This window comes from Mizuhopecten yessoensis, unplaced genomic scaffold, assembly GCF_002113885.1.
Source record: "Mizuhopecten yessoensis strain PY_sf001 unplaced genomic scaffold, ASM211388v2 scaffold1501, whole genome shotgun sequence".
NCBI lineage: Eukaryota > Metazoa > Mollusca > Bivalvia > Pectinida > Pectinidae > Mizuhopecten > Mizuhopecten yessoensis.
In genome coordinates, this window is record NW_018404078.1 from 28,196 (window position 1) to 49,345 (window position 21,150).

Below are 21,150 nucleotides of genomic sequence, written 5' to 3' on the forward strand. Positions count from 1 at the left end.
AACAGTTGGAAAGCGGGGCACAACGGTAGGTAGGCGAGTTACAACAATTGATAGGCGAGGTGCAACGGTATGGAGGCAAGTTACAGCTGCAGGTACAATGTAGATGCACAACAGTAAATAGGCGATGCACAACAGTTGATAGGCGATATGCAATAGTTAATATGCGAGGAACAACTGTTTGTAGACGAGGTACAACAGAGGTGGTCAATTAATTTTCAAGCACCTCTAAAAATAAACATGTTGGATTTTTTTTTTATTGTTTCCAGTATTCGTAGCCAACATATTTTACATCTCAGTGAAGCGATTTGACAACATTAGAACATAAATGATTCTTTCTTGAATGTTATTCTTTAAGAACATGATTAGGGATAAAACAACTATATTATATTGATATATCCAGTTAAACAATCTGAAATATTTGAAATCGATAGCTTAGATAAAATAACATAAAAAACGACGAGATTGCATTGTTTTTTTTTCTATCCACGAGCAAGTAAAATTTGATGATATTGTCGTATAAAGGCACAAGACAAATTGATTGTGGACCACATTCCTACAATAAATAAATCGAATGTGAATAGCAATATATGTCTAGCATAAACATAATGTTGGGGATTACGATGAAAAAGTATTGAAATTCTTTCTGTGAATGTATTGCTAGGCTCATCTGGAATGAATGCAGAGGTTATTGCTCTCCTGTCACAGATGCAACAGTCATCTGTCAATCCAGCAGTCGGGTCGGTACAAGGTACATATCAAGATTATTTTTAAAGCCTTAAAAATGTGATTCGCTAGGACTAAAGTTATCGAATTTAGTAAGACGAAAGATACGGTATTAAAGCATCAGCATCGATGTTCAAAATTCAAAAAGTGGTTCTGACATACTAAATACAAAAACAAAAACATGATAGTTTTGTAGATATGATCCAAATGTTAAGAAAACTTATATGAACATTAATTATTGTTAATGTAAAAGTGTAAAGCGGTGCTCAAAAATGTCTAAGTTTTATATTATGTGTTATAATATATAACATTAATATCAATAGTACAGCCATGATTTCAATGACATAATGTTATGCTTATGTAATCAGATTCAAGACAGAATGAGCTTATCGCTCTTCTCAAACAACTGCAAATGTCCCAAGCTGGTTTAAGTACCGGGAGCGGTTCAACACTGGGTAAATATATAACTTGTTGTGCTAGAAAAATAAGAGCGGATATTTCATCTTTTCTGAGGAATATTTTCGAAGTAGAAGTTTCGAAAAGTGGCTTTAATTTGTATTATTTGACCTTTTCGCGGTATTTAAATGTTTTGTTTACAATATTTCTGCACTATAGTTCTCATAGTAATATTTCATAATATTTATGAGTGCTTATACCTGATTATATAATAAACATTATTTTATTAGATACATTATATTTTTTGTTGTAACTAGATTTATGATACGTTTATGACTCTATATTGAAATTTCACTTTAAACTTCTAGATGTACGAATTGGCTTTTTATTTCTCAGGGTCGGCTGGTGAGACTGCTGATATCCAATCTCTCCTTAATCAACTAGCTGGCGCCACTCAAGTAACCAGTTCGGCGCAAGGTAAATGCATCAGTAGAAATAGAAATATACTTACATTGTATTACATTTAAGGGAAACAATGATTTAGAAATCAAAATACCAAATGCCTTTGGCTTCATGTTTTGAATTATTATTATTATTACTTTTTTATTGACACTTCTTTGTGTTTCTATTTTATGGTTTATTCACTCTGTCCATCTTTTATTCTCTTATTCATTCTCTCTCTTTCTACTCAACTGCTCTTACATTCATTTCTATTTCAATTTGCAAAAAATGTTGGTAAGTTATTCAGCAATTGTTGATATCATTTAACACCTTCAATTGCATAAATTATAAACCTAAATTTTTGCTTCAAAATATGCTGTGTGAAGTCAGCAATCTCATAATCGTCATCAAAGTTATTATCTATTTTTATTTCAATATGTGCCACTTTGTAGTTAAGACAAACAGATTAATTATTGCATTAAATTCCTGGTTTAGATTACAGCTTCCTAACATAACAACTTTCTCAGTTATTTGGTATATTTCATTTGAATTTGATATCTCCTGTAAGGCTTTGTTTACTAATGACTCAACTGTCTTCCAAATTTCTATTATTTTATTACATCTATAGAATAAGTGAATTTGAGTTTCGTGAACTAATTGACAAGTGTACCTAAACCGTGTGACAGTCTCATTTTAAATAATTTGGCCTGCGGAGAAATAATATTATGTAAGCATTTCCATTGAAAGTCGTTACATTTCCTGTTTGCTATAGATGAGTTTAAAGAAATCTAAATTTTAACCCAATCTATTTCATCAATATGATATACAGCATCCCAGTTGTGTTGTGAATTGGGATAATAGTTCTTATTCAAAACTAGCTCTTTCAATATTTTGTTCTTCAACCTATTCGGATCTATTACTTTATCGTTTTTATTTGTTTTAATGCGAAGTTTATCATTTACAACTATGGATTCAATTTCTGGAATCTTAGGTTAATTGATTTTAGTTCTAATAACCAATTGTTACATGAAGAAATTGCCTTCTTGACTATGGAGAATTCTGATATCAAACTATCCTTGAATCGCGACTTCTCCAATAATTATTCAGAATTTATGAAATTATTTCTATCTTCACTCAAATATTTATTATAAATTTTAAAAACAAATCAGGCAGCTTTGTGTACAAGAATAAAAAAGTGTTTAGGAATACATTTCTGCTGTATGGACATATATTATAACATGATATTGACGATGTTCCTCGTTACAGTTTATTGTCGTAGCAAGATATATTATGTTGTATGATCGTACTATTCTTAAATGAATGGGTACACACATATTATATTATATGATCGTGATGTTGTTATATGAACGGGTAGTAATATATCATATTGTATGATCGTGATTTTTAATTTGAATGGGTATACATGTATTGATTTGTATAATCGTAGTATGTCAATGTGAAGGGGTAACAAGTTCAATTTGTATGATGATAGCATTTTGATTTTGATTTGATTTTAGTGATTGTTATTTGTGAAAGAACAAATGTTTCTGTCATAAACTAACCCTGCTTATTCTATGATATAATATTGACACATTTTGCTGACACATTCAAAACCACAAATAACCGTTAAATTTTAATTATCAACGTATTATATTAATTATGTATAAATAGGGGATCTGTCATGAGTTTCCCTTCATATTAGAATTATAATACAAGTTTGGGATTTTTCATATTTACGAGCCTCTGGAGAGAAAATATAAAAATCCAAAACGAGTATCATCGCTTCAAAATGACGTGACGTCACATTGATTGTTCCTATTTGATTGTGACGTAATTGATGTGATGGTTTTATGACACTGCATAACGCGATATTCATATGATAAATCAATGTCTTGACCTTTAATCAAAATAAATGTAAGTATCAATGCTCATATAACAAAATACACACGCCGTTTCATTGACATAGATAATTTAAAACATAATGACAAGTAGGTTAAATCATATCTATAACTCCCAATAAGCATGACGACGAACGCTTAAGTTGGAATTGCTTTGTAATTATTTGAATGACAAAGTAAACTTATAAATATTCATATTTCACAGGTTCAGCTGGAGAAAATAGCGATTTAGCAGCACTTCTCGGAGTGCTACAAAGGTCTCAATCTGGTACCAGCATCAGAGCAGATGCGGCAAAAGGTCAATATACAACCATTCATTTTAATCTTTCAAAAGAAAAGTGTTTTACCGAATGCCATTACATTTCTTTTGACTAACGATTATTAGATAAATCATCACCTTTCTGTTTTCTTTCTAAGCATTTTATATTGTGTCCGAAAGCTTGTTTAATGATAATTCCAGTTTCCTCCTCAAAGAATGGCGACGCCAAAACTATATTTTATAAGACATTACAAATAAGTGTGCAGTTGCATTTGTTTGCTAATGTCGTGACCAGATAATGAACCAAACAAGTGCTTACTTCGTGGTCTTCTCGTTGTGATACCACAGCGTGTTTAACCAATTATGGTTTAGATTAGCACCCATGACGTTATGTCTGTTACTCTCGCAGGTATCTGGGAACAGCAAGTACTAACCGATTTATTGAGCAGAACTGGGCAAGAAACGGGCATCAATGACCATCAGCATATCACAAATAGCCAACTCAACAGCAACGGTAGGCAACAACCGTCGGACATTAATGGCCACGGATCAGTGCAAGGTAAATATTAACTGACTTTGTATAGATGTTAGTTCTTAGAGTTAGCGAATTTGTTCCAGGAACAAATTCGCCAATTCAGAAGCACTACACAGCAAACCTTGAAGGAGGAATGTACCAGATAGGTCGGCAACGTTGCATCTGATTATCATAGCAATTTCATCTCTCTGTCAACAAACAGTTTAACCCTAGGTCTAGTAATTTGTCATCTCTCTGTCAACAAACATTTTAACCCTAGGTCAAGTAATTTGTCATCTCTCTGTCAACAAACATTTTAACCCTAGGTCTAGTAATTTGTCATTTTGAAGCAGCTTCTACCACCTCGAATATCGTGAGCCAAACATTAAAAGGAAATAGTTTGGAAAACAGAGAATACCTATATTAAGATAAATAATAACTTTACAATTTAGAATGTTGTTATATGTATTGAATAGCACTTTTCACTGTTTATGCTGATAAGAACGCATATCGGGTACATATATTAATCGGGTTTCATAAAATGAACATGTAACCGACTTGTGATCGTAACTTCATGAATATTGAAATATATCCGTTCAATGTATATTTATATATCCCACAATCCACTAAAGATCTCCAGTCCAACCTCAAACTTCTAGCCCTACAGGAAACGACAGCACAGAAAGATTTGACATGTTTAAGGAAACATAGTTTTTCGACTTCCGAACTAAACATTAGTGTGAAGGACACTAGACACAACAAAACAAGTTTCTGTCGCATAGTCAAGTCCATCGAGGTGTACAAATTAGTATTAAGCAAGTGATCTTGTGGTGATAACGAGTACTGTTTTAGAAAGGGGAATTGCATTTGACTTATCTAAGCTAAGTTTACTATTTTTGTGGTATATATTTTGTTATGATAATAAAAGAACTGGTAAAAACATAATATGCTTTGGAAGATTGCAAATTTGACCCTTTAGAACAACTGCGAATTAAAATGCTCATGAGTATGGCCATACCGTTTATCACAATACAACTACCTATTTCTTAAAACAATTGATCGATCCTGAGATCCATGCATGACATTATGGCAATCCATATGATACAAGATGATGTTTTAAATGAAAATATATTACTGGTTATTCTTATTTTGTATCATATATTAGCATCATTAGTTGATGGTAGCTTCAGTTTATTTAGACATTGTTACTGTTATATATTGTGTTCGCTTTATAAAGTTTGTTGCAACGAAATATTTACACTCAACTCATGTTTGGAAACCTGGAAAATTGCAGGGAATTTATATTTCACCATAAACATCTCAATTAAATATCTAATCGGAAAAGAATTGTGATCCTTTATATTTGAATGAGATAAAAAAAAATACGATCGTGAATATTTCAAACCGATCAACTCTTTCTTCACCATACTTAATTGTTTTATTATTTCATTTACCTAGGATCGTGGTCATCAACATCATCGTCTTCATTAAATTCTGGAAGTACAACAGGTGGCTCTGCAGGAACTGCGCAAGTTCCTGACCTAGGTTTTCAAAAAGGTCAGTCAATGAACTCAGCGGATTATATTGTCATGTGTTTGATCAGGATTGAATATCTCAATAATTCAATCAAGCGAAACGGTGAACCGCAATACTACATATAAGGCCAAAAGCAAGGATGCAATTAACTTTAATCATGCACGTTCAACAAGACACATTCTAAACCTCATTTTTCAAATGATCAAATCTCTTGCTAAGTTAAAACTTTGACCAATCGTTTGCCATTAAATGTGCAGATATTGTTACTGATCAATTTGTCCCTCAGTTTTAGAAAAGGCATCGAATTTTGTTTCACAATTACAACAACAGTCTGTGGCCTTACTACGAACATCTCTTCCCAATTTATAAAAAAAAGGAAAATCTTGAAAATTCTCCTTTGCAATAGCTTAAACGAACGTGCCCATTAATACAAAAACACCGGTTTATAAATAGCCCAAAGTTAACCTGCATATTAAGAATAATTGGGCATATTTTCATTGTAATATAATAATTATCGTTGACAAATACAATGCTACTGTACCAACATACACACCTGGGCAGTTTTTAATGTAAATATTTAGCGTTGGCGACATCTTGGTAACATCTTACTGTAATATAAAACTACATTGATGGCGTAACAATCGTATTGTAAGAAGACGAGGGTTTGAATAAAAAAATTATCATATTTATTGGTTTATCATTTGACTAGCCAATATTAACACTTTGCAGGTTCTTCTGACGTCGGTGGGGATCTTTCAGCTCTTCTCACACAGCTACAATTGACCCAGACTGGGACCAGTTCAACACAAGGTAAGTATAGGTATACATCCATGTAAGGTAGAGATAATTTGAAACAAAATGTAGCAATTATCATTTAAGCTTACAAAATTTAAACAGTAATGTAATCAATTAAGGATTGAGATAAGGGTTTTATGTTAAAGTCTGTAACTTTGGTTAAGCGTGATCGCAACGGCTATGGTCTCAACTTGGCGTTTCTATAACTTTAGGCGGCACTAATGAACATCAGCATATCACAAATAGCCAACTCACCAGCAACGGTAGGCAACAACCGTCGGACATCAATGGACATGGATCAGTGCAAGGTAAATATTAACTGACTATGTATAGATGTTAGTATAGGTATAACCAAGGTAGTAGTTCGAGCAAATAAGAGTTAGCGAATTTGTTCCAGGAAAAAATTCGCCAATTCAAAAGCACTACACAGCAAAGCTTTAAGGAGGAATGTACCAGATAGGTTGGCAATGTTGCATCTGATAATCATAGCAATTTCATCTCTCTGTCAACAAATATATTAACCCCAGGTCTAGTAATTTGTCATCTCTCTGTCAACAAACATATTAACTCCAGGTTTAGTAATTTGTCATTTTGAAGCAGCTTCTACCGCTTCGAATATCGTGAGCAAAACATTAAAAGGAAATAGTTTGGAAAATCAGAGAATACCTTTATTGAAATAAATAATAACTTTAAAATGTAGAATGTTGTTATATGTATTGAATAGCATTTTTCACTGTTTATGCTAATAAGAACGCAAATCGGGTAAATATGATAATCGGGTTTCATAAAATGAACATGTAACCGACTTGTGATCGTAACTTCATAAATATTGAAAATAAATCCGTTCAATGTATATATATTTATCCCACAATCCACTAAAGATCTCCAATCCAACCTCAAACTTCTAGCCCTTCAGGAAACGACAGCACAGACAGATTTGATATGTTTAAGGAAACCGATTTTTTCGACTTCCGAACTAAACATTGGTGTGAAGGACACGAGATACAACAAAACAAGTTTACTATTTTTGTGGTATATAATTTGATATGATAATAAAAAAATGGAAAAAAAATTAATATGCTTTGGAAGATTGCAAATTTGACCCCTTAGAACAACTGCGAATTAAAATGCTTATGAGTATGGCCATACCGTTTATCACAATACAACTACCTATTTCTTAAAACAATTGATAGATCCTGAGATCCATGCATGGCATTATGGCAATCAATATGAAACAAGATGATGTTTTAAATGAAAATACACTACTGAATATTAATATTTTGTATCATATATTAGCATAATTAGTTGATGGTTGCTTCAGTTTATTTAGACATTGTTACTGTTATATTATTGTGTTCGTTCTATGAAGTGTGTTTTAACGAAATATTTACACTCAACTCATGTTTCGAAACCTGGAAAATTGCAGGGAATTTAGATTTCACCAAAAACATCACAATTAAGTATCTAATCGGAAAGGATTGTGATCCTGTATATTTGAATGAGATAAAAAAAATAAGATCATGAATATTTCGAACCGATCTACTCTTTCCTCACCATACTTAATTGTTTTATTATTTCATTTACCTAGGATCGTGGTCATCAACATCATCGTCTTCGTTAAATTCTGGAAGTACACTAGGTGCCTCTGCAGGAACTGCGCAAGTTCCTGACCTAGGTTTTCAAAAAGGTCAGTCAATGAACTCAGCGGATTATATTGTCAATTGTTTGATCAGGATTGAATATCTCAATAATTCAATCAAGCGAAACGGTGAACCGCAATACTACATATAAGGCCAAAAGCAAGGATGCAATTAACTTTAATCATGCACGTTCAACAAGACACATTCTAAACCTCATTCTTTAAATGATCAAATCTCTTTGAATGATTTAATACGTTTACCAATCGTTTGCCATTAAATGTGTAGATATTGTTACTGATCAATTTGACTCTGATTTTTAGAAAAGGCATCGACTTTTGTTTCACAATTACAACAATAGTCTGTGGCCTTACTACGAACAGCTCTTCCCAATTTATCAAAAAAAAGGAAATTCTAATTTAGAACATTTTGGAAATTCTCCTCTGAAATAGCGTAAACAAAAGTGCGCTAAATAAAAAAAAACGGTTTATAAATAGCCCACAGTTAACCTGCATATTAAGAATAATTGGGCATATTTTCAATGTAATATAATAATTATCGTTGACAAATACAATGCTACTGTACCAACATAAACACCTGGGCAGTTTTTAATGTAAATATTTAGCGTTGGCGACATCTTGGTAACATCTTACTGTAATATAAAACTACATTGATGACGTAACAATCGTATTGTAAGAAGACGAGGGTTTGAATAAAAAAATTATCATATTTATTGGTTTATCATTTGACTAGCCAATATTAACACTTTGCAGGTTCTTCTGACGTCGGTGGGGATCTTTCAGCTCTTCTCACACAGCTACAATTGACCCAGACTGGGACCAGTTCAACACAAGGTAAGTATAGGTATACATCCATGTAAGGTAGAGATAATTTGAAACAAAATGTAGCAATTATCATTTAAGCTTAGAAATTTTAAACAGTAATATAATCAATTAAGGATTGAGATAAGGGTTTTATGTTAAAGTCTGTAAGTTTCGTTAAGCGTGATCGCAACGGCTATGGTCATAACATGGCGTTTCTATAACTTTAGGCGGCACCAAAACGTCACTTTAAAAAATGACCAAGGAACAGTTTACATTATTACGACAAGAAGAATACCACAGGTACAAATGGAAACACCGCCCACAAACGAGGTTGACGTTTTTTATATGAGTGGTCCGACGTGGTGGCAGCATATGCTCGTAGTGTGTGTGTGTGTGTGTGTATATGTGTGTGTGTGATGGTTTGCCTGTGTGCGCGTGCACGTACGTATATGTGCTGAAAATTTAACTATGATAGGCTGCTCTGTATTTCGTTATTTTTGTAGTGCATCATATCACCAGCAACTCACTACAGACCTCCATTTCCCTACTCCAAGCTTAATAAAACAAAAACTCAGTACGAAATTATTTCAAAAACTATATAAACAGACAAAAACTGTTCTACTGTCCCGAATACTTATTTTACCACTTGCATTGTCCTCAGGCTCTCAGCTTGGAGGTACCTTACCGAATGCGAATGTGCAAAACGGCCAGATCGGATTAGCAGGTAAAGGTTCTACGGCAGCATTAATTGAGCGCAATCTATAACAATATAATTATAACAAGAACTCTATGAACCACACATGAAAACAAATTGATGTTAAATAATATTAAATCAATGTTTTTTGGAGATTCGTATTGACATATAAGACGTTTGAGTCTAATAATCAAATAAACCAGTGTTACAGAAACCGTGCCGAACCTAAAACACCCGATCTAAAGTATGTTTACATTTATAGCTGGGTCTTCGACTGCCAACAGTGAAGCAGAAATCATGAAATTATTTGAGCAGCTGAGCCAATCTGGTGATGGTAAGTATTATTTTTGAATAAAATTGTTTCGAAATCTAAATACAAAAGTGACAGTGATAATGACGAAACGTACTGAAAAGTGTCGTTAAGATCGCCTTCTGTGAAGTTTGATGAAAGCATCGGAACAAAATCATGTTATTTCTACGGTTATAACACTGTCTTCCCATCATTATAACAATGTAATAAGCTACACATATAACCCATGAGGGTACAAAAACAAGCCAGTATGTTTATGAATTTCTTTCCTTGCAAGTTGACGCCTGTCGATTTAAACTCCTTACATACCGGAAAAAATACATGGTTTTAGAATATTGATTCCCCGAAAATAATAATCCCAAAAAATGTGTTTCTATACAAAAACAACGACATTTAATCCCAACGAAAATATATGCTTTTACAGTAGATACAGAATTGCGTTGTCGTTTGTGATTTAAACGTGATATTGTTTAATTTAGACAAAAATCATAGACTTTTAACATAAATATTTAAAGAATATATTGCACATTAAGCATTTATTCATAAAAAAATCAGTGATGTCGCAATATTAAGATAGTTCACGATATGAAATGTGCTAACAATCATGTCACTGTTAAATCTGTGAAAGAAATATTAACAGTATATTCGTGTATCAAAGAGCCTAGCCTTCAACAGTTTAGTTATTTATATAATTTTCTGCTGTGTTCAGTGGTTAACAAGTTGCGGAAAACTTGCTGAGTAAGCGCATTAAGGAAATATTTAGTTTCTTTATATGTGTGTATTATAATATTTAATGTCATACCACAGGTGTGTCGGACGCGAAACTTGTTAGTCTTATAGAGAGACTGTCCCAACTTCAGAAAGGGGTATCCCAGGGATCGATCAGTGAAGGTATATACTCAGTTGTTCAAATACTACCCTTCCACTTGTATTGATGAATCGTTTTCTTTTGCAATTTCGCAATGTATACTCTATACTTGATATTTATTCCCGGTTTTAAACGCTTTAATTTGTACTTCCGCTGGAGTTTTATTTTAGATAATGTCTATGATTCAGACTGGCGTGATACACATTAAACAATCAACAAAGTAGCTCTATTATTCCCTTATCGATTTAGTAACACATCGTCGATTCCACTGATTATGAGTATGAACTTATTAAACAGTTTCATAATCATTATCGTATAATCTAACCATCGCAAAATGTGTTAAGGAACACTTAGCACATTCTGATATTTAAATGTTTTAAGCAGTGATAATACTACTTCTAAAGACTATAATCAAACTTCAGTTACCAATTTTATTTTGTGTAAATGCTTTATTGTACTCGTCTCCCTTTTTGTACGTATGTAAGCTATTTTCAATTGTATTTTCCTAGACGGATATTTACTTGTGATGATGTGAATTTCAGTTTCTGTTAAAAATGAATTGAGTAATAACAAAAAAATGAATCAATGAGTAACAATGAAATAGATAACTGTAAATGAACTGCCAGATTACATTACAGATGTAGTTATACTGTCTTGTTAACGACTCGGTATTATTTGTAACACTTGGTCGAATTCATTCGTCTTTATCAAGGGTCTCCTTATATCTGTTTTGTTTGATTAATATCCTGGTTTAATCGATTGTGAGTTCAATGTACCATTTGGTTCTGTCTTTCATAGCTAACTGTTTAGTGTTAAGTAGCATTTTTGTTAAATGCTCACATGAAATATTCAATAGCCTCAAGGAAATTGACGGGGAATGTCCATTACTGTAGGTGGCACTATGACGCTGGCTTACATACATCTTTAGTAAAACACTTTTCCTGCTCCCAATTGAGTGCCGCCATTAATGATTCAATGTTCTTATACAAGGTCAACAATCGACAAGAAATGGCATCATTTCACGAGTATCAACACTGTCCAGTGGCCCAACACAGGGTAGCATTTCCGATGGGACAGGCGAATCGTCAGGAAACTCAATTCACGGTAGGTCCACACACGCTCTACACATGTTATGGTGTGTAATTCACTTGCATATCATGTGTTACTCCCATATTATAAACCTATGAACAAACTTCATACCTTGTATATGCGTAATACCTAATATTCACAACCGAAACAATCTGATTGCGATGTTAAATGTTAAGAATAAGTCAATAGGAATTATATGTACAAGTGCACTATAGGAGATAAATGGTCACATGCAAATCATGTGACATTTGTTTATTATCTCAGCAATAAAGTTGATATCTTAATATAAGTCTCATATAAATGGACGTGTTTTGCATTAAATTTCAATTCAGTGATAAAATTAAAAAAAGGAAATAATTAAAAGCCACTTTTTGATATTTCGCTGAATCTTCCATAATCAACAGGAACGTATTTAATGGCATAATGTTTTTTGAGAGACAAGTGTTTATTTGTTTTACAACTAAATTCATAGTTAACCCGGTGGACCTATTACTCTACCTGGTGCTGTTTTAAATGTTTCCTGTCTAAATTCCTAGCGATCCATAATTTCACTTTTCGTGCATTCGCCTTAAAAAAGATGGGGAATCATGCACATACGCTATTCATTTCCATAATCATTAAGATGGGGAGTCGTGAAGATACGCTATTCATTTCCATAATCATTAAGATGGGGAGTCGTGAAGATACGCTTTTCGTTTCCATAATCATTAAGATGGGGAGTCGTGAAGATACGCTTTTCGTTTCCATAATCATTAAGATGGGGAGTCGTGAACATACGCTATTCATTTCCATAATCATTAAGATGGGGAGTCGTGAACATACGTTATTCATTTCCATAATCATTAATGGTTATTCATTTGGTGTGTATCAGATACGCATATCTCGCGTAAAAATAGAAATAAAAGTATTGCACATGACATACGAATAGAACTTGTAGTAATTTAATCAACAATATCTGCATTTTGTACATACTATGCATATATTGCATTTATCAAATAAAACAACTTATATATTAGTTGACTGTCCGAACTTATTATCACCATAATGTGTTAAAATAAAGTCACAATATTTAAATAAAAAATAAGATTACAATCCTGATCGTAACCTATAATAATTCTTAAATTATTTTTCCAGGATCAAGCTTTTGGAAATCGCAGTCAGGAAGTTCCAGTCATGCTGACAGAAATGGGCATCATGGTACTTGTTACTGTGGCGTCGGTCATAGTTAACATAACCCGATCATTAGTTATTTGATATATCAATTATTTACCATTGATGAACAAATGAAAACCTACCTGAAACTATGTACATATCAATCTTTATCACATAACTGACCCATTTTACTAACATACTTCCATGTCATAAATATGGAGTTACACATGTGTTATCAAACCTTAAGGTGCTGCGATTGGTCGAGACTGAGGGAACATATTCCTACGCCACTACGAAATTTTGAACTTTATTAACTTATTTTTTTCTAATAAAGTTTAATGTTGGAACTATTAAATGAATTAGAAATGTCTATTTGGTCATTATGATATCATTGCATTTAAAATTGTTCGTTATAAAAAACATATTATCTGGTTTTACTTAGCACTGCGCGGAAAGACAATACTGCGATCGGAGTACTTTGGTTTTGACATATTGTGTTTGAAGTTACTTTTCAAATAATGAATGTTATGTGATGATTAGAATCCTACATTCGTGTCCATGTCATATTTGATGTATTTAACTCGTTAAATAATTTGATATGACACTCGCCCAAAGGTTCGTGCCATAAGATTTTGTTAACTCGTTTAATAAATTCAATATGAAAAAGACACTCATGTAGGATCCTCTATTTTTAACTTCAACATTTTCTTTTTTCAACATCACTTGAAATATGTTGTGTTTCCGTAAACAACTGTTCATGTTCAAAATTTATTTCAGCATCCAGTACAAAGCACATTTCGACAAATCATGGTTCGCACCAAGGATTAGAAAGCACAGGAAATCAAGGTAATTTATAGTTGGCTATATAGTTAAGTGAAACTATAAAATGTTACGATATAGCTTGAACGACCCATCAAAGGATCAACCCAAACGATAAAAACCAAAGTCTTAACAGCTCATCAACACAACCCGATTATTTATGGCAGTGCAGTAGTTTGAACGGTCTGTGAACACAATATAATGGCCCACTCTACACAATATTGTCACATAGGACAACACGGTATTCTGGATGGCCCACTCTACACAATATTGTCATACGGGGCATGAATGTATTCTGAATGGCCCGCTCTACAGAATATTGTCGTACAGGGCGACACAGTAGTCATAATGGCCTAATCTACCAATAGTGTCATACAGGGCGAAACAGTAGTCATACTGGCCAACTCTACACAAAAGTGTTATACAGGAATAACACGGTAGTTTTAATGGCCCACTCTAAACAATAGTGTCATACAGGACAACACAGAATTCCTAATGGCCCACTCTTCACAAAAGTGTCATACAGGATAACACAGTATTCCTAAGGACACTCTACAGAATAGTATCATACAGGGCAACACAGTATTTATATGGCCCACTCTACAGAATAGTGTCATACAGGATAACGCAGTAGTCGTAATGGCCCACTCTTCACAATAGTGTCATACAGGATAACACAGTATTCCTATGAACACTCTACAGAATAGAGTCATACAGGATGACACAGTATTCCTATGGACACTCTACAGAATAGAGTCATACAGGACAACACGGTAGTTTTAAAGACTCATTCTTTACAATAATTGTATACAGGGCAACACAGTATTCCTAATGGCTCATACTTTACAATAGGGTCATACAGAGCAACACAGTTGTCATAAAGGCCCACTCTACACAATATTGTCATACATGACAACAAGTTATTCTTAATGGCCCAATTTACAAAATATTGTCTGACAGGGCGAAACAGTAGTCTAACTGACCATCTCTTCACAATAGTGTCATGCAGAGCAACCCAGTATTGCTAATGGCTCACTCTTTACAATAGTGTCATACATGGCAACACAGTATTCCTATGTCCACTCTACACAATAGTATCATACGGGACAACACGTTAGTTTTAATGGCCCACTTTACACAATAGTGTCATACAGGACAACACAATAGTTTTAATGACCCAATCGACACAACAGTGTCATACAGGGCAACAGAGTATTCTTAAAGGCCCACTATACAAAATATTGTCATACAGGGCTACACTGTATTCGTAATGGCCTAATTAACAAAATAGTGTCTGACAGGGCGAAACAGTAGTCTAACTTGCCATCTTTTCACAATAGTGTCATGCAGGGCAACCCAGTATTCATAATGGCCCAATTATCACAATATTGTCATACAGGGCAACACAGTGTTCCTATGGCCACTTTACACGATTGCATCATACTGGAAAACACGGTAGTTTTAATGGCCCACGCTACACACTATTGTCATACAGGACAACACGGTAGTTTTAATGGCCCATTCTACACAATATTGTCATACAGGGCAACACAGTATTCCTATGACCACTCTGCACAATAGTATCATACAGGACAACAAGGTAGTTTTAATGGCCCACTCTACACAATATTGTTATACAGGGCAACACAGTATTCCTATAGCCACCCTGCACAATAGTATCATACAGGACAACACGGTAGTTTTAATGGCCCACTCTACACAATATTGTCATACAGTGCAACACAGTACTCCTATAGCCACTCTACACGATATCATCATACAGGACAACACGGTAGTTTTAATGGCCCACTCTACACAATATTGTCATTCAGTGCAACACAGTATTCCTAATGGCTCACTCTTTACAATAGTGTCATACAGGGCAACACAGTATTCGAAATGACCCAATTTTTACAATAGTGTCATACAGGGCAACACAGTATTCGAAATGGCAAGCTTTTTACAGTAGTATCATACAGGACAACACGGTAGTTTTAATGGCCCACTCTACACAATAGTGTCATACAGGGCAACACAGTATTCCTAATGGCTCACTCTACACAATGTTGTCATACAGGGCAACACAGTATTCCTAATGGCTCACTCTTTACAATAATGTCATACAGGGCAACACAGTATTCCAAATGGCTCATTTATTACATTAGTGTCATGCAGGGCAAAACAGTATTCCTAATGGCTCACTCTTTACAATAGTGTCATACAGGGCAACACAGTTTTCGAACTGGCCCACTTTTGTTCTTCACAATATTGTCGTACAGGAAAACACGATATTCTTAATGACCCACTCTGCATAATAGTGTCAAACAGGGCGACACATTAGTCTTACTTGCCAACTCTTCAAAATTGTGTCATACAGGGCAGCACAGTAGCCCTAATCTACGTAATTACAACATTGTTATGAAAGCATAACACAAAACATATATCACACAGGAATGTTTCCAGTCTGAAACAGTTCTGGGCTTTCAGTTATATTTTAAGAGTGATCGGGGATCATAATTGTGAGGTGAAATTTAGACTTGGACAGAAATGCCTTGCTAATTGTCATTGGTAACCATTGAAAATAGAATACTGTTTCCAAAAATGTGTGTTCCTTTTTTTTGAAGAAAAAGTGTTCTGGATTAAATGATTTTAGATGTAACATTGTAAAACAAAGTAGAGAGATTGAATATCGTTTAGTGTAATTTATTGTTTTTGATGTAAGTTTAAGGACTAGAATTGAAATTTACCATTTCAGATGCATCATGTTCAATATTTATTATCGAATACAAAAAAGTTTCGTTCAGAGATTCTCCTATCATACGCGCGCCTATTCGTGTTATATCCGATACTCTTAAGTATCGGGATACATAACATAAAGTAAATGTTAATAAAAATAGAGGCACATAACTCATCAAAATTGGACTTAGTCAGTCCTGATAAACAGGGAATCAGAAGAAAAGTAAGTGTCCGTCCTATCCTGTCCGTTCCAAACATTTTAGCAAGTACGACGCTATTTTGTTTTATTAGATAAGTTTAACGATAGGATGCAGATGATCAAATGAAATGGCGAGTTCATTCCTCGTTTTTGATTGTTGTATTGTTTAGGTATATCCTCATTTTTTATTGTTTTTTCCCTCTAAGTTTGTCCTGGCGTGTGAAGCTTTCAGTGTTGTTAACTGTGTTTTGTCCTGGCGTGTGAAGCTTTTAGTTTTGTTAACGGTGTTTTGTCCTGGCATGTGAAGCTTTCAGTGTTGTTAACTGTGTTTTGTCCTGGCGTGTGAAGCTTTCAGTGTTGCTAACTGTCTTTTGTCCTGGAGTGTGAAGCTTTCAGTGTTGTTAACTTTGTTTTGTTCTGGCGTGTGAAGCTTTCAGTGTTGTTAACAATCTTTTGTCCTGGCGTGTGAAGCTTTCGGTGTTGTTAACTGTGTTTTGTCCTGGCGTGTGAAGCTTTCAGTGTTGTAAACTGTGTTTGTCCTGGCGTGTGAAGCTTTCAGTGTTGCTAACTGTATTTTGTCCTGGCGTTTGAAGCTTTCAGTGTTGTTAACTGTGTTTTTTACCCNAAGCTTTCAGTGTTGTTAATTGTGTTTTGTCCTGGCGTGTGAAGCTTTCAGTGTTGTTAACTTTGTTTTGTCCTGGCGTGTGAAGCTTTCAGTGTTGTTAACTGTGTTTTGTCCTGGCGTGTGAAACTTTCAGTGTTGTTAAATTAGTTTTGTCCTGGCGTGTGAAGCTTTCAGTGTTGTTAACTGTGTTTTGTCCTGGCGTGTGAAGCTTTCGGTGTTGTTAACTGTGTTTTGTCCTGGCGTGTGAAACTTTCAGTGTTGTTAAATTAGTTTTGTCCTGGCGTGTGAAGCTTCAGTGTTGTTAACTGTGTTTTGTCCTGGCGTTTGAAGCTGTCAGTGTTGTTAACTGTGTTTTGTCCTGGCGTGTGAAGCTTTCAGTGGTGTTAACTGTGTTTTGTCCTGGTGTTTGAAGCTTTCAGTGTTGTTAACTGTGTTTTGCCCTGGCGTGTGAAGCTTTCAGTGTTGTTAACTTTGTCTTGTCCTGGCGTGTGAAGCTTTCAGTGTTGTTAATTGTGTTTTGTCCTGGCGTGGGAAGCTTTCAGTGTTGTTAACTTTGTTTTGTCCGGGCGTGTGAAGCTTTCAGTGTTGTTAATTGTGTTTTGTCCTGGCGTGTGAAGTTTCAGTGTTGTTAACTGTGTTTTGTCCTGGCGTTTGACGCTTTCAGTGTTGTTAACTGTGTTTTGTCCTGGCGGGTGAAACTTTCAGTGTTGTTAAATTAGTTTTGTCCTGGCGTGTGAAGCTTTCAGTGTTGCTAACTGTATTTTGTCCTGGCGTGTGAAGCTTTCAGTGTTGTTAACTTTGTTTTTTCCTGGCGTGTGAAGCTTTCAGTGTTGTTAACTTTGTTTTTTCCTGGCGTGTGAAGCTTTCAGTGTTGTTAACTTTGTTTTTTCCTGGCGTGTGAAGCTTTCAGTGTTGTTAACTTTGTTTTGTCCTGGCGCGTGAAGCTTTCAGTGTTGTTAACTTTGTTTTGTTCTGGCGTGTGAAGCTTTCAGTGTTGTTAACAATCTTTTGTCCTGGCGTGTGAAGCTTTCGGTGTTGTTAACTGTGTTTTGTCCTGGCGTGTGAAGCTTTCGGTGTTGTTAACTGTGTTTTGTCCTGGCGTGTGAAACTTTCAGTGTTGTTAATTGTGTTTTGTCCTGGCGTGTGAAGTTTCAGTGTTGTTAACTGTGTTTTGTCCTGGCGGGTGAAACTTTCAGTGTTGTTAAATTAGTTTTGTTCTGGCGTGTGAAGCTTTCAGTGTTGTTAACAATCTTTTGTCCTGGCGTGTGAAGCTTTCGGTGTTGTTAACTGTGTTTTGTCCTGGCGTGTGAAGCTTTCAGTGTTGTTAAATGTATTTTGTCACAGACACGTGTATTAATGTAAAAACTGTTGAAAATAAAACAGTAATATCTTTCTGCAAAACTATTTAAATTATTTCCAGACTCACATATGTATGGATGACAGTATCCAATATGGATGACGTTAGTTTTAATAAATCACCTTTTTATACATACAGTACACATTGTGCTACATTACTACAAGAGTCAAACGTTTACACTTACTTCGTACTGTACAATCATTCATTCTGGAGTTATTTTATATATTCAATTATTTTTTGACCAGGAACTGTGAACATTATCACATCCACCTTCACCTCGCAAACAGGGGCTTCCAGTCCAGACAGTGGAAGATCTCTGACACAAAACTCCCTTTCAAACTTAAATGCTGGGACACACCAAGGTTAGCTGTATTTCACGAATTCAAATTGTACATAGGTTATAAAATCTATATGACTTTAATTTCAACAGTTTTAAAAAGCATTAAGAAAGTTATTCATTCATTTTCAATGTTGAGAATAAGCAACGTTCAAGTATCCCTGCTCAATACAAACACCGCTGTGGTATTGCTGATTAAAAATAAAATAAATCTTCTGGTTTCATAGTGTGGCATATACCCATGGTATTTAAAAAGTCAAGCGAGAACGCTACACAAAACAAAACAAAATAGAACTTTTACACTCCTCATTGTAACGACGTTGAACTCCATATGTCAATCATGCAAAACATATTATTTGAACCAGTCTTTGTAAATAACCTTATGAGAAATAATTTAGCATTGATGTGGAATGTAAGAATTAATTGTAAGTAAAGGTATATATAGGTCATGAAACGTCGTTTCTGTCATCATTCCCTGACACCTAAATAATAATAACTTTATGGGATATCTTAAGGACACAATCTACATGTAGTATAGTATGTTCTTTTAAAGAACGATTTGTTGTATTTTACCGTTTGAAATTAGGTTGACGTTAAATGATTCGTACATCTGATACATTTCGCTTTCTATAGGTACTGGGCGATCTCCTGCTTCATCGTCGTCGTCCCTTTCTAAAATATATCGTCAAACAATATCTAATTCTAATAAAGGAAAGGCCTCAGCTCAATCATCAAGTAAGTCGCGCTCTTCTAATAAATCGTCAAGATCATCCAAATCATCCAGAACATCTAAGTCATCCAAAAGGTCAAGAAGCTCATCAGAGCGTAAATCTTCGTCTTCTAAGAAGAGGCGTACAAACACATCGGAGGAAGTCATGAAAAGGACGAATAGAAGACAGGGTAAGAAACGGCCACTTTTTTAATTAGAAAGCTAGGCGTATTTATGAGATATATTCCTCATAGTTCATGTCCACTCTATGAAACTAACAATGTCGTTCACAGTAATATATATTAAAATATAATCAAAACCTGGTGTGATAAAAAACACCTTTTCATTCTGGTGTACACAAGACAAACTGTTTCAAACAACAGTGCTAATACATTTTATTCCGAGCTGATTTTAATTTGATAATGGGTGTATTGTTTTATCCATACTGTTTCATTGACGAAAGACACAAGCCATATCGATTAGGATACCATTGCAATTCGATTATTATAGATTATGATTTTATAACATTAAAACTTATAGTTGGATTGAGCAGAAGAGATCCGATATGGAACTCCAATATAGGATAGATGGTTCCCAGATGGGTGCACTAGGTGACCTGGGCCCACTTGTATAAAACATCTCAAAGATAAGGAAAATCTCAAGCAATGTATTGTCTATGGGAAATCTTAAACTTGAAGAAATCTCAAGAGTTGAGATGTTTTATACAAGTGGGCCCAGCACTATTATGGCGTAAAAATCAGATGACGGCGTTTTATTATGACGTCAAAATTGAAAACATGCAAAAAAGTCGTTTATTTGATTGTGGCAATTTTGTCGTCGGCATGTGACACAACCTCAAGAGCATTACAGTTGTTGAGTAAGCTTGCATGGATCTTTTAATTTGAGGTATACCTATGTTATACCGTCCCTTTTCTACTCTTTTCAAATATGACCTTAAGTTGTTATTTGGAAATATGCCTATATTTATGTCTCCCAAACAAAGTTTGGGGACAAGTGTTTTTTCATCCGTTTCCTCTTCCTATTAAGTCACCCCGAACGAAGTCGGGTGACTTGTTCTTATTGTTCCGTTTCTTACTTATTCTTATTCTTATTCCTTTGCCGTATCGTTTCCGCTCTTCATCTAGGGAACTACTTATGGGATCCTTATCATACATTGCATACATAATCAGTACGATATCTAGTTGTGCATTCAACTTTTTTTTTGGGGGGGG

At 34.6% G+C, this 21,150-nt stretch overlaps 1 protein-coding gene across 9 annotated transcripts in view; it reads left to right on the forward strand.

The window, feature by feature from the left end:
• Positions 1 to 21,150, forward strand: part of LOC110463190 (hornerin-like) — a 65,185-nt gene that overhangs the window by 18,306 nt on the left and 25,729 nt on the right. For 6 of the 9 annotated variants that reach the window (XM_021517586.1, XM_021517595.1, XM_021517621.1 and 3 more), the window contains exons 9-26: positions 662 to 748; positions 1,092 to 1,178; positions 1,516 to 1,596; positions 3,664 to 3,756; positions 4,127 to 4,276; positions 5,690 to 5,788; positions 6,497 to 6,577; positions 6,775 to 6,870; positions 8,151 to 8,249; positions 8,973 to 9,053; positions 9,685 to 9,747; positions 9,980 to 10,051; positions 10,835 to 10,918; positions 11,886 to 11,999; positions 13,119 to 13,181; positions 13,914 to 13,982; positions 19,118 to 19,234; positions 19,843 to 20,109. In XM_021517586.1, coding sequence (XP_021373261.1) covers positions 662 to 748; positions 1,092 to 1,178; positions 1,516 to 1,596; positions 3,664 to 3,756; positions 4,127 to 4,276; positions 5,690 to 5,788; positions 6,497 to 6,577; positions 6,775 to 6,870; positions 8,151 to 8,249; positions 8,973 to 9,053; positions 9,685 to 9,747; positions 9,980 to 10,051; positions 10,835 to 10,918; positions 11,886 to 11,999; positions 13,119 to 13,181; positions 13,914 to 13,982; positions 19,118 to 19,234; positions 19,843 to 20,109 — 1,803 coding nt within the window. The remainder of the gene's footprint in view (positions 1 to 661; positions 749 to 1,091; positions 1,179 to 1,515; positions 1,597 to 3,663; positions 3,757 to 4,126; positions 4,277 to 5,689; positions 5,789 to 6,496; positions 6,578 to 6,774; positions 6,871 to 8,150; positions 8,250 to 8,972; positions 9,054 to 9,684; positions 9,748 to 9,979; positions 10,052 to 10,834; positions 10,919 to 11,885; positions 12,000 to 13,118; positions 13,182 to 13,913; positions 13,983 to 19,117; positions 19,235 to 19,842; positions 20,110 to 21,150) is intronic. The other 3 variants (XM_021517603.1, XM_021517646.1, XM_021517655.1) reach the window with 3 other exon arrangements.